The sequence below is a fragment of the Amblyomma mixtum genome, chromosome 3 (assembly GCF_055824585.1).
Source record: "Amblyomma mixtum isolate Tamu chromosome 3, ASM5582458v1, whole genome shotgun sequence".
NCBI classification, from domain to species: Eukaryota; Metazoa; Arthropoda; class Arachnida; order Ixodida; family Ixodidae; genus Amblyomma; species Amblyomma mixtum.
In genome coordinates, this window is record NC_143014.1 from 398,655,834 (window position 1) to 398,669,820 (window position 13,987).

At 45.1% G+C, this 13,987-nt stretch overlaps 1 protein-coding gene across 4 annotated transcripts in view; it reads left to right on the top strand.

Annotated features, from left to right (window-relative positions):
• LOC149357316 (protein zer-1 homolog) overlaps positions 1-13,987 on the top strand; it is a 130,252-nt gene that overhangs the window by 8,173 nt on the left and 108,092 nt on the right. For all 4 annotated transcript variants that reach the window (XR_016291805.1, XM_089584531.1, XM_089584534.1 and 1 more), the window contains 2 exons: positions 11,152-11,425; positions 12,945-13,218. Coding sequence is in view for 3 of the 4 variants with exons in the window: in XM_089584531.1 (XP_089440657.1) it covers positions 11,239-11,425; positions 12,945-13,218 (461 nt within the window). In the remaining variant the exon portion in view is untranslated. The remainder of the gene's footprint in view (positions 1-11,151; positions 11,426-12,944; positions 13,219-13,987) is intronic.

Genomic DNA, 13,987 nt, shown 5'->3' on the forward strand with positions numbered 1-13,987 from the left:
CAGTTTGTGTTTTTGCCAGGAAAGATGGTGTTAATGGGAACACTTAAGTGCTTGTGTGAGGTTGCTGCTTGTGTCGCAGAGTCACCAGTGTTACACAAGTGTGATAAAGATGAAGTGTGGAAAGTGCGCTGCACGCACTCGCGCGCACGGGAGTAGAGAAGACGACGAAGTAGGAGAATACAGATTGGCTCAACTGTATGCTACGTGTACTGTTTTACTGCTAATTATCATTACTACGATACAACAACAAGTAAACATTAGAGCGTACAGCTTTTTGCAAGGTCCTCATGAGTTTACATTCATTAGCATTTAGGCGAATTTGCGAGTGATTGCTATGGAGAGTGACTGCATGGAGACATGACTCTAGTAAAGAAACATTGGAGTCAGATGATATAACATTGTAAATCACACATTCATCTGCAAACATTGTAATAGATGAGTGAATGATGTTAGGCAGGTTACTGATAGTGGCTGAGGGGAGCAACTGGTATTGTCCCTTTTCAGAGTGCCATTAGCACTTGAGGGCTCAGGAGAAGCGGGGACCTCTGCTTGCTCTTCCAGAGATTTGCAGAGCTGGGGTGCTGTACAGGCTGCGCTGCTGGACCCAGAAAGCCAGAGGCAGGCTGATTGGAAGGGACTGTACAGCCGACCAAATCTTTAGCTGGCGTGCACGACGGCCACCTTTTCTGCGCTCCTGCGCTTTTTGACGAAGCAAACTTGGGGAAAGCTCAATATTAAGCAGGGGTTTAGTGAGCCTTAAATTTGATACCTTAGCAAGTTTGCGCCGTCACAAGCTGCGGGAGCACGGAAAACGTGTCCGTCGCGTACGCCAGCTAAAGATTTGGCCGGCCGTACCTGGGCTACTATTTATTCATCAGTAGATGTCGATCATATAAGCATCATGATTGAGCCTGTTAGTATAATGGGGCATGAAAAGTGGTGCTATGTAGGGGCCATACTTTGTTGTCAGCTGTCTTCATTGCATCATTAACTAAACCCAATGTCTTACAAATGATAGTTACTTAGCTTTTGCCTCACAAACGTCGACCAGGAAATGCACTTAACCCGACTCCGATTTATGCATGTACTAACACATTTAAATGGTCTTTTACCTCGTACATTTGAATAATGTAACTCATTAGCGAGGAACATCGTAAATTCAGGTCATTGCTAGGATTCACCTTATTCGTGTTGTACTTTGAGGCTCCGTTTCATTTTTATTGTGCTGCTCACTTGTTTAGTTTCTTATGCCCTGTTTACATCTTGTTTTGATTGTGTGGTTTGTTTTTACTCTTTTGACTTCTTTGTTAATTTTTTTTGCTTGATTGTTTGTTCTGCGCATTTAATTAGTTTTTTTCTCTTACTCCTTTTACAGCCAACATTTGACTGCAGTATATATAAAGAAATGAATCGGCCTTAAAGGAGTATAGACACTTAATTTTGGTGGCATGTTTTCTTCTGTATAATGATGTGGAAAACACTACTATGCATGCAACACCATGTGGTATTCTCCTACGACCGCTAAATAATTTATAATCAAATTTATTTCTTGTGTTGTTTCGGTTTAAACAACAGAACGATGGCTGTGACGTCAAAGAGAGGTTTCAGGTCACTTGAGGAATGTAAAAACTGCTATATAATCGCTGCTTCAACGTTTTAATTCACTGCAGTGTTGAAGCCACCCTTTCTCAAGAGCCGGAATGACAGCGAATGTAGGAGCACCAATTATATTGCAGTTTTCCATGCCTCACATGACCTCTAACCATGCTTTGACGTCACACTCATTGTTCGGCTGTTGAAACCAAAACCGAAATCGCACGATAAAGAAATGAGACTATAAATTATTTAGCAATCGTTGGAGGATCCACGTGGTAATCCATGTTTCATAATGCCTTACGCCTCATTACAAAGAAGAAAACTCACACCCAGAAGTTAGGTGTCTATACTCCTTTAACTGTTGGCACATGACATGTCTATTTTATTTATTTTTATTTATTTATTGTACCCTCAGGGCCAAAGGCATTACAGAGGGGAGTGGGTTAATTAGGATAAAGAACAATGAATATAATACAGTGAAAACAGGTAGTACAAAATAAAATTTTCTCCAGATAAACAACATTCAAAAAGCGTAAATAACATAAAATCAATGTACATAACACAGTGGAAACAGATATAACACATGATCAACTTCTTTCAGAATAAACAATGTTAGTTAATGCGTCGTGAAAGGTTTTGTTATCTGCAATGTCTGCAATATCGGGGGGAAGAGACAGATGTGCGAGGAAGATATGACTGAAAAGATGATTTGGTGTGGCATGTTGGGATGCCAATCTTGTGGCGGTGATCGATGCGACGTGAAATGTATTCGGGGGGTGATATGAAATAATCGTGAAGCGTAACGTGATGATATAGCTTGTGAAATAGTGTTAGGCGACCAATTTTACGGCGAGATTGTAACGGTGGGAGTGACACGTTAGATTTCATGGCTGTGATGCTTGCCGTACGGTTGTAATTTGAAAGAATGAAGCGAACGGAATTATTTTGGACTAGTTCCAAGGAATATGCAAGGTTATCATGTGTAGGGTCCCATATTGATGCTGCATATTCTAGTTTAGGACGTATACTCAGATGCAGGTCTACAATCAGTGGTGCTGCATTTTATAACACAAGCACAGGGTTCTTGAGACCTTTTAGGCCATTTTCTTCACTCATAGATCACAAGAAAATCTCAGGCTGAAGAAGTGCACCTGTCAGCAAAGGTTTATGAATGTGGGTGTGCGTAAAAAAATAATTTTTTTTTGTCAGACAAGCCAGTCTCCTAAAATGCCTGTAAATATGGGGGTGTGCATGCTCCACCTGCTGGTTTCAGTACTAGGCGACTTGAGTTGCGAGGCAGCGCTGCAGTAACTCATTTCCCAGGCACACACATCCCAATAACTTTTGCTGCCACTGTACATGCAGTCTGTATGTAAACACACTGCCTCGTGAACTTACACCTCCCGTGTAGCAATTCCACTGAATACTTTCCCGCCTGTGTGTCTTCTCACACACCCAAGTGAACTGAAAATGTGACGTCAGTGGCCCAGCTAAATTGTTAAGTACTGTTTAGCTTATGTCTCCAAGAAGCAAACCTGGGTCGTCAAGTGTGAACATATCAAGAAGCATGTAGTGTTTTGGCGTTACTAAGAGCACAAAAGTAGGCTTTCGGCATGAGTCACGATTATCACTGTGTCATAACTCACCGAGCGCAACTCAAAACAAAATTTAGGGGCTGGCGCAGCTACTATTGCGAGTTTTATAATAACTGCATGCTCATTTTACCACACTATCCACTGAAGTAACATTCCATGACCTATGTGGATTTTTACAACTCTTAGGGGCATTTTCTTTCGTTCAAATTTAAGCAGCGCTAACTTTTAGGACGAATACACAGCGCACATGACAGGACGGGCGCTGACTCCAACTATGTTTATTGAACACGTTTCTCGTAGAACATATAAGAAAAGACGACCGTGAGCGCATGCGTATCTGCGACAGACCACAAAAGGAAAGGCCAAGATGACAAAGATGACAGCAAAGGTAGATTAATGTGGCCGGCACGCATTTCGTCCCTTATTTTTAATCAGTCTGAATTCGCTGGCATGCAGGGATACAGAAGTGGTGCTGACACACATGTCGGCTCTTGCCTTGATGAAAAATGCTTCGGATAATTCCCGAGCTAATCTATCTTTGCTCCTGGTTAGAATTTTGATCTTGTCAAGCCGTGGCTCACAGTTCTCATCGTTTTGGTCCTTGCAAGAACGGCAATGGGCGGGTAGATTCAGGCAAGAGTCTGATGCGTTTCCCAAACTTCATTCATGTTCCCTGGCACGTTCGTTAACACAACGCCCTGTCTGGCCAACGTACACTTTGCCACAAGAAAGGGGGATCTCATAGACCACACCCGTGGCACACCGTACAAAGGGCTTAGCGTGCTTTGTTCCACAGCCGGATGTTGCAGGGCCACTACTGCTGACTTTAGGGCACATCTTGGCCAGTTTACAAGGCGCAGAAAACACCATCGGGACGCCGCACTTGTTGCCCACCCTTTTTAGGTTATGGGACACCTTGTGGATGCGCATGTCCTCTGTGTATTTGTCCTAAAAGTTAGCGCTGCTTAAATTTTAACGAAAGAAAATGCATAACCAACTAGCTCCGCAACGTGTTTTACTAAGTGATCTTAGGGGCATATCTGGCAATAGGGAATTGCCGAGGACGAGTGTCAATCGTACACCGGGAGTTGCTAGATTTTTGCGGGAACAAGTGGGATTTGCTGGCTCACTCCGGATCCTGTTTTGTGTGAAAAAGCTGTGCTATGCTCATCCTTTCACTTCTCCTGTCCACGCAGTTCTCTTTGCAGTCATAATGGGGCCCAAGCAGCGCCGCTTCCTGGTGTTTCGGCACGCTATGGTGCTTCTCTAGCTCTAGTAGTTGCCATCATGGCGTCTTTCTCTGGCAGTGATAACCTCGCAAGTGTGGTTTTCTGGTTTGTGACGATTGTTTGAGCTCGGATGATGATTGACGGTAGCGCTGGCAGTGACTTCTCATCGGTGGACCTTGACAGTTTCGGTGAACCAAAGGCAGACGATGCTGAAGGAATAGACTCTGCTCGACAGTGGGCCACGCTGTACACGAAAAGCCCTCCACGGCAGCTTCTTCGCTTCCCTTTCATTTTTTATTCTGTACTTGATGACTCCGTTCCTGTTCATCCAAGCGCATTTTCCCTATCCTGTTTTAGCTTCATATCAGTAGTTTTTTAACATGCTAGCGTGAAGGCTCCCGTCCTGCAAAAGACCCAGCATCATTGGCATCGTCATCGGTGTTGTGAGCGAAAAATTCCCAGAAAAGCAACCTACGTGGGCCACCTCGGTCACGTGACCTCGCAGTGTCGTCACAACCTGCCCACCGGATTGTGACCAAACTGACCACCGTGGCACGCAGCAGTTTAATTAATGATTGACCGCGAGAGATTGCTCGGGAAGAGCAATGTTGGTCGTACAAGCCCTACCGGTGGCTGCACCTGCCATCCCAGGGCAGTGGTGCATCACTTAACTGCTGCGCCACTGTACCAGGAGTGGTATAAATGCTCCCAGGGATCTATGAATGTGAAGTTGATAATGACCCAATTTCGCATATATGGGCATTTCATTTCATTTCATTTATTTTTCCCTTAAAGGCCCGAGGGCATTACATAAGGGGGGAGCAAACTCAAGATTTGTACGAACAAGACAAGAACACTACAAAGAAAGAAAAAAAAAAAACATTGCAAAGGAATAGAGATGTACAACAGGTAAGGGGCGTCGAAAAGGTTATACAATATGTAACAAGTAAAAAAAAAATTTAACACATGAGTAAACAAAGGCTAAGGAATGAAAAAAAGCAAGGACACTTGTCTGTCTCAAGCACAACATATAATTGAAAAGATTGCACTCACGAAAAATGGTCCTTTAGTATTTCACGGAATGATTTGCGATTAGTGCATGATACAATGGTGTTTGGCAGGGCATTCCATAGAGCTATTGCGTGCGGGAAAAAAGAAGAACTGAGTGCTAACGTGCGACAGTTGATGCGAGCGATGCTATGATTGTGGTTCAAGCGGCTAGACGTCCTATGGGGGGGTTCTAGTTTTGCGTGGCGTGAGCGCGGATGATAATAGAAATGATGCAGAAGACAGAGGCGAGATATGATGCGGCGTGACACGAGCGATGGAATGGAGACGGACTGTTTCAGTGCAGTGATGCTGGTTTTTCTTGAATAGGAAGATGTTATAAAGCGGATGGCGCGGTTCTGTACGGCTTCGAGGTCGGCGGCGAGATAAGCTTGCGATGGATGCCAAATGGATGACGCATATTCTAATTTCGGGCGAATGAATGTCATGTATGCTAGTTTCTTTATTTCAGGGGATGCGTCCTTCAAGTTACGTCGTAAGTAGCCGAGTGTGCGTGAGGCTTCTGCGCAAATGTTTTGAATGTGGGTTACCCATGATAGTGATGGTGTTAGGTGGAGGCCAAGATATTTGTATGATAATGTGGGGTCGACAAGAAGTGAACCAATGCTGTACTGATGCGGATTCATAGTGCGTTTTCTCGTGAAAGATATAGATTTGCACTTGCTAATGTTTAACGACAGGAGGGACGTATTACACCATGACGCGAGTGTGTTAAGATCGGTTTGAAGTAAAGATGAATCATTGGCCGCCTCAATAACTCTGTATATGACGCAATCATCTGCAAAAAGCCGTAAATTAGAGTTTATGTTACAAGGGAGATCATTAATGTAAATGAGGAATAGAAGCGGTGACAGTCCAGCGCCTTGAGGGACCCCTGATGTTACGCTGGTGAAGGGTGAGTGGCTATCGTTTGCGGAAGTGAACTGCTTGCGTCCTGAAAGAAAATTTTCGATCCAGTGGATTAGGTTGGCGGGAATTCCTAGCAATGAAAGCTTTTGAAGTAAGTGGTTATGGTAAGTGGTAAGTGGCATTAACCCAGTAACGCTACCGTGTCATACCCTTCATTTCATTTCATTTCATTTATTTTTACCCTCAAGGCCCGAGGGCATTGAAGAGGGGAGTGGTTGTATACAGGGGTTTAGTACAAGGCGTTTGATTTCTAATTATACAGTGATAGCTAAGGCGGAACAAAAACGCTGATGGTCGATGATGGAGGCTGTCCTTCCGGGAAGGTGGTTCCAGTCCTTTGCTGTTCGTGGAAGGAAAGACTCAGCTGCGCATTTTGTTTTAAAGAAAGGAATGCCGATTTTATGCGCATGATTATCTCTTGATGAAACATATGACAGAGGAAGCATAAGATCGCGGTGCAGTCTGGGGTTATGATACATTATTTTATGAATTAAGCAAAGGCGAGCATGCTTTCGACGGCTAGCAAGAGATGGTAACTGTAATGTATTCTTCATAGAGGTAATGTATGTATTCTAGGTACTGTAATGTATTCTTCTTCAAGGCAGAGCTTAAGTCACTTTTTCATTCCACTGCTTGTTGGGCTTCTAGTGCGTGGAGGTAGGTGGTGGGTGGCACTTTTGGAGGGTGGATAGTACCAAAGCCGTTACTGATGAGGATGGACCGAGAGAACTAGACAGACACAGTACTGCATTCTGTGCTTGTCCTTGTCCCGAATGCTAGTTTAGTACTATAGAAAAGGACCTACTAGCTGACAGCTCTGTCCTTTTTTCCAATGGTCTGGAATGGTAGTACCATAAAGCTCTCTGTCATTGGTAGTGTTGAGGAGCTGAGTGAGTACAGCCACACTCGATCATTGTGCACTGTGCATGGGATGGCATCTGGGCCAGACATCATCACTTGCTGCTGCAACTCTGGCTTGGTGATAGGCCTGGTGATGCTTTCAACATAGCTGCTGTAGTTCGCTGTTGAATAGTAGGGAAAATAACAAAGTTTTCAGGAAAGATTTGTTGGAAATGGTTTTCTACTTTCCAAAATTGTTGATTACTTTTTTGAGTTTGTAACTGATTGTAATTGAATTGCGAAATTGATTTTACTTTTACTGAAACATGCTTGAGTCTGAGCTTGATTTATATTCTTTACTGCTGTAGGAGTGGCTGTAAATGGGCTTCACTGCACATATGCATCGAAGCAGTTATCATTGGGCAAGCTTTTTAAGGAGGTTGTTCACGAGAAACTTTAATCTTTCGTTTGTGAAACCTCACCTGAGGTAATGTTGAGTAACAGTCCAGAATGTGAATGGTTACGTCATGTACTCTTTCGCGATGCCCATGTATCAGGGTGTTAAATGTGCACAGAAACTCTTTTCCTGCTGTGCTGCAAATTGTGCATGACTAGCTGTTGGGTTGGGAATGAGGGAATTAACATTCTGTACCCTTGAGTTCAATTGCAATGCAAGCATAAAGGCTGTAATACTTGAAAAAAATTTTTTTTTTTCTTTTGAGAGACAGCGAGGACAACATGCAGCTTTTGTTTTTTGAGTAAATCATTTTCTTGCTTTTTCTGTGGCTCCACTGACATCCGTTGGGTAGCAGAAGATGCACTGCTGAGAAATTTGGAGTTAAAAATATAATTTCCCGCTGCATGATTCAAGCTCATGATGTTGACGATTGGAAGCTCTGTGTAATCACTGACAGGAAGTGTATGGCGATGCGGCCTAGCCTTGGAGATCCACAAACAGCAGAATCAACATCAATGCTATTTGTAAAAATGGCATGTCGCAGCTAGTCTTTTCTAGCTTAAAAGCTCCTCTCAGTCAAAGTAGCCTCTTTGTCATTAGAACGTGGCAGTGTGTCTGTGTAAGGCAACTTAGGTTTGTCGCCAGTGTCCCTTTAGTTTGTACTGGTGACATATGATGAAGCAATATTTATACACTGGTAGCTTTGGGTACTCAGAACAAGCAGACAAAGCACCCATCCCTAAATGACACATTTAGAATGCTGCTTGCTCTCTGGCCAAAGCATGCATTTGGAAGCACTTGAATTGTGACACAAAGCTTGCTCACAAGGGCATTTTCCGTCACATGTTGTTGACCAGTGACAGTTTTGTTCAGCGGGTATGCCGAATATTTTTACTTTGGGCTGGAGCCGAAGTAACCCAAGCTGCTGTAATTGAATTGGCATGTATGAGCTCAGCTGCAAAATACTTTAGCCACTGGTTCACCACAGAATGTTTCAGTGGAGCCTGGTGTCGTTGCCTACATCTGACTTGAGGTTTGAGAGCGAGCAGATTGGTTTGGTGTGTGGTGCCGCCAAGGGGCACATGGTCCACGAGGGGAAGGTAGGTGGGAAGCCCTCTTTACAGTGCGAGCATCAAGGAGGGAGGTGATGTGAAAAATGACAACAACTGCACGATTAATCGTCAGTCGCCCCTCGTGCCATGCACAGTGAGCCTAGTTTATAAGATTCTCATCTCCTGTGGTAGCAGCTATGTCAGCCAAACTGGCGGTTGTTTAAATGAGCGCCTCTTACACAAGCGAGATCTATTCGTGATGATATTCCTAATCTGTTTTTGAAGCGATACGCAGAATGGTCAGCTAGATACCTTGTACTAGTTTTTAGGAAGTCACTATCAACAAGCACGGTTCCCGATGTTTGGAAAATTAGCAAAATAGTTCCTATTCAAGACTGGAGATCCAAAAACGGTCAGTAATTATCGTCCCATCGCTCTTAACGTCGACCTGTTGTAAGCTTCTCGAGCACATTGTCTCAAAGCACATTCGACAATACTTAACAGATATTGAATTCTTGAATAGGTGTCAGCATGGTTTTCGGCAGTGCATGTCAACGGTTATACAATTAATAGAAACTTTGCATGGTTTTAGCAAAATCATTAAGCAGAAGTGGCAAATTGAGATAATATTCCTAGACTCTAGGAAAGCCTTCGATCAGGTAAATCATAGAAAACTTTTAAGCAAATTTCAATCAGTACTCAAACTCATATATCGTTCGTTTGCTGGAAAGTTTTCTTTTGGGCCGCAGGCAATTTGTAAGTATTGACGGGAACGCATCCCGGGTGTGTGACGTGACATCGGGAGTACCACAGGCCTCGGTACTCGGACCGATATTGTTTCTTGTATGTATAAACGACCTCATTGAAGATTCAGAAATCAAGACCAGATTATTTACAGACGATTGCATTATTTATACTAATGTTAATTCAGTTGAAGATCAAGTTAAGCTTAATGGTTACCTGCTCAATATTAGCAAATGGTGTAGAAAGTGGCAAATGTCTTTAAACCCCAGTAAAGCAGTATGTATGACAATCACACACAAACATCAGCCACTTGAATTTGACTACTCATTGCAAGAAAACAAACTGAATCGAGTAACAGAATATACATACATACCTGGGAGTGACACTTACTTCAGACCTGCCTTGGAACACACACGTACATAACATTGTTGCCAAAGCAAATAAAAGATTAGGATTCATTAGGCGGTCACTTAAGCATGCTACACAGGATACTAAACTTACGGGTTATAAGGTGCTGGTACGCCCGATAGTGGAATATGCGTGTGAGGTGTGGGATCCCTGCACTCAAACACTTGAAGCTGAACTGGAGTGAGTGCAGCGACGTGCGCTTCGCTTTATCTTTTCTCGCGTCCGAAGACAAGATCCAGGAACCCCACTTTACACTTTAGCGAACTTGCGCCCTCTTCAACATCACCGGAAACAAAAAAGACTCATTCTTTTCTATAAGATTATGAACAACATGGTACATTTCGATAAGCAGCAATACATAAGCGAAACTACTTCATGTATCACTCGGGGTAAACATTGCAGACATGTAAAAGAACAAGAGTTTCTAAGCACTGCTACCAGCATTCTTCCTTCTTCCTGTTCACAGCGAGAGAAGGAAACAGACTGCCAGAGAACATGGTGCTCGCATCGGGTGTGTTCTCTGCTGGAGTTTGTGATTTGTTAGTGTAGTGCCTGATATAATGCGCTTTGCATTTGTATTGGGCATGGTCTCTTCGCATTGTTTTCTGTTTCGTTGCAGCGAGATTTTCGTGCATGTTTGTTTGTTGCGTACAGGTCAGTTCCATTTTTCGAAATGTTAAAACTTGGTACCGACTGGATGGTGCTTGTGTTTTGTTTGTTGTGCTCCGCCTTTGTAATCTGTACTACCCTTGTGTCACTCCTATCTTGGTCCAGACCGGACTGATAGTATCTCTAATAAATAAATAAATAAATAAAAATCTGAAGCAGGTGCGGCCAACCAGCAGTCTCAGCTTGCACTGCAAAAGCCACAAATGTCATCCAGTAAAGAAAGTGAAGCCGTCTTCCGTCACAAGAAGAGAACAGTCAGGGAGATAGTAGAGGCATTTTGCATTCGTAAGGCCGGCGGCACGTGCATCGACACTCCCTCTATCACACTCAACATTAGATAGTCTTATGTGAGCTTGCCTTTGTTTCGTTTTCCTGTATTCCTCTTTGTATATATTTCCTTTTTCGCATGAATACACCTTAAGTTGAAGGATAGCTTCTGTCTTGTCCTCTTCTCTGTTGTCTTTGTTGTTTGGCGCTATGATGTGTATAGTTCAATCCACCTAGCCCAGCTTTCCGTTATTCTAAGCCCTCCAGAGTTGCCGCTTTGTCAGGTGGGCTGCAACAAGCAAAGTTTTGCTCTGCAGGTCGTCATCCGCATGGTGTCAGCAGTGGGCGCCCTGTGCCGCTGAGGCTGAACCACCCCGCAGCAGCGTCCTTTGCTGAGCACAAGCATGGAGCCGCGGCTTCCCGGCTTCCCGACCGTCTGGGAGCCCTACACGGCTGACCGGCTTGTCGACCTGGCTGGTCGGAGGTGCTTGCAGCAGCTGCCGCGGCTTGCGGCTGCAGGTTCAGAGCTCAGGCTGCCGGCGCCACTGTGCGAGCGGTTGGCGAAGCTGGCTGGAGAGGACGACATTGTCGGTTAGTGCCTGATCTTTCAGAAGGTATCACCGTGCTTGGTGTGCTATTGCAGCCACGGGCTCTTGCCCAAAGTGCCTTTTCTGTTACATTCAGCACTTGCCTAAAATAGTTGAGAGCCACTGACAGTCAGCTCTGGGCAGCTTCAGAAAGACAGTTACTTTGTTGGAATTAAAGGGAGGCTGATACATGACTATGGGCTGTTGCACTGATTGTGTGGGTAAGTATACTAAAGTCTCATTATAATGCATGTGCTGATCCTTGATGTATGCATGTAGCTGCCCAGCACTGAGGAGAAAAGGTAGATAAGTGCCATCATCACATCAACAAATGCGTATGAAAAAGGGAACCAAGTGATGGATGTTATGACAGACTTGCCATTGCAGTAATAGGAAAACTTTGGTAACATGTGCCAGGCAGTAGTAACATAGCTGAAGGCAAGCGGTGTGTGCTGAGGCAAATGGTCACAGGCAGTAATGACAAGCTACTTACATGCATGGCACCAGCAGTGCTATGAAAACTGCATTCAAGGCAAATCAGCTGCCATGGTAGCTGGTGTGCGGCCGCTTGCTGCTGGGCTGGAGGAGAACTGTCGTGCTGTCACGCTTCGCTGGCCACGGCCCCGTGCACATCTTCCTGAAGCACTCGTAATGCCGTCACTTCTTGTTTGAAAAACTGAGTTTTGTCATAGTCACCTGCTTTGAATCATACTGCCTCTTTCATCCAGCATAGCCTTGTTGCTCACGCTAGGTTTTTAGTTGTGAAAGGTGTGCTTAGGCCAGCCTCAAACTGCCAGCACCTTTTAATGTCACAGCGTGAAGGCTCCCGTTCTGTGGAAAATCCGGTGTCATTGGCGTTGTGAGCAAAAGATCCCGAGCGAATCATCCTTGGTGGGCCGCTTAGGTCACTTGACCTTGTGGAGTCATTGCAACCTGCCCACCATGGCAGGTGGCAGTTAAATTAATGATTGGTTGCTTGGGAAGAGCCACCTGGGTTGCACAAGGCCCACTGCTGGGAGTACTTGCCATCTCAGGGTAGTGATGTACTTCTTAACCGCTGCGCCACTGCTCCAGGAGTAGTATGAGGACTCCCAGGGATATGTGAGTGTTAGTAGAGAAGGACCAATTCCACATGTATGGGCATTAACCCATTAATGCCGCCGCGGTGGCTCAGTGGCTATGGTGCTCGGCTGCTGACCCGAATGGCGCGGGTTCGATCCCGGCCGTGGCAGTTGAATTTCTTTGGAGGAGAAATTCTAGAGGCCCGTGTGCTGTGCGATGTCAGTGCACGTTAAAGAACCCCAGGTGGTCGAAATTTCCGGAGCCCTCCACTACGGCGTCTCTCATAGCCTTAGTCGCTTTGGGACGTTAAACCCCATAAACCAACCAACCAACCATTAACCCATTAATGCTATTGCCATACCCGTAAGGTGGTGCTTAAGTCTCCCCTACAGTTTCTGTCTGTGCCTGCCAGAGTGTGGCATTTGGGCACCCCTGTCAAGAAGGAGTGGTGGGGCATGCAGGCGGCAGCGCCACCTGGTGTTCCCTGATTGATCTGCTGGTGCTGGCCCCCGACCGCACGCGTCTGGAGCGGCTGCGGGTTCCAGCGGGCCGGCCCCTGAATGACGACCAGCTGGTGGCCCTGGCCGTGGCCCACCCGCTGAGGAACCTGGACCTGGCCAGGTGTGCAGCCCTGACGGTGCGGGTCCTGCCCCTGCTGGCCCAGAGCATGGCCGTCTCCACGGGGACGCTGCAGTCGCTCAGCCTGCCACCCCACCTCCTGCAGCAGGAAGCCAGGTGGGTCTCCCTCTCCTCCTCCTCCTCCTTGGGACTCTGCAGCAGTTGCATTGCTCTGCCACCTGGGTGTCTCATGCGCTGTGACAGTAGCTCTGAAAGAATATGAAAACTCTCTAAGCATAATCACAGCACTACACTTCAAAAATACAGTGGAGCCCTTAATAGGAGATATCAGACACAGTGCAATAAGCGCAGATACACAAGGACAGGTAATAAAGTTCTGCTGGGCCCCTAGCCACATGGGAATCAGTGGGAATGAGCTGATGAATGTGCTGTATGTGTCCATTACGATGCAGTAGAGCACACAAACATACCTCGTAAAGATTGCATGAGGTTTGTACAGAGTAAATTGAGAGCTAAACGGCAGGCTTTGGGGACAAAAGCTGATGACAAACTATGCCTGTTTAAGCCTATCATCAAGAAATGGAAATGATATAGTTATCAAGATTGCTGTATCGAAGTAATCTCATGTCGCCTTCGCATTGGACGTATACATCTGACACACAACCTCATACTCTTGAAACAAGAAAGACCTACATGTGAAGCATGTGGAGAGGAGCTTGCAGTCAACCACATGTTATGGTTGTGCACAAAACTTGAGGAAATAAGAAATAAACAGTTTACATGTCCTTATAATGAACACATCCCATTCCATCTTAGCCTACTGCTAGGATAAAATGCCGTGGCTGACTTCTCACATTTTTTTTTTTAAAGAAGTAAACCATCAAAACAATTTGATTTAAAACAAAAAAACCCTGTGTGTTGTGCA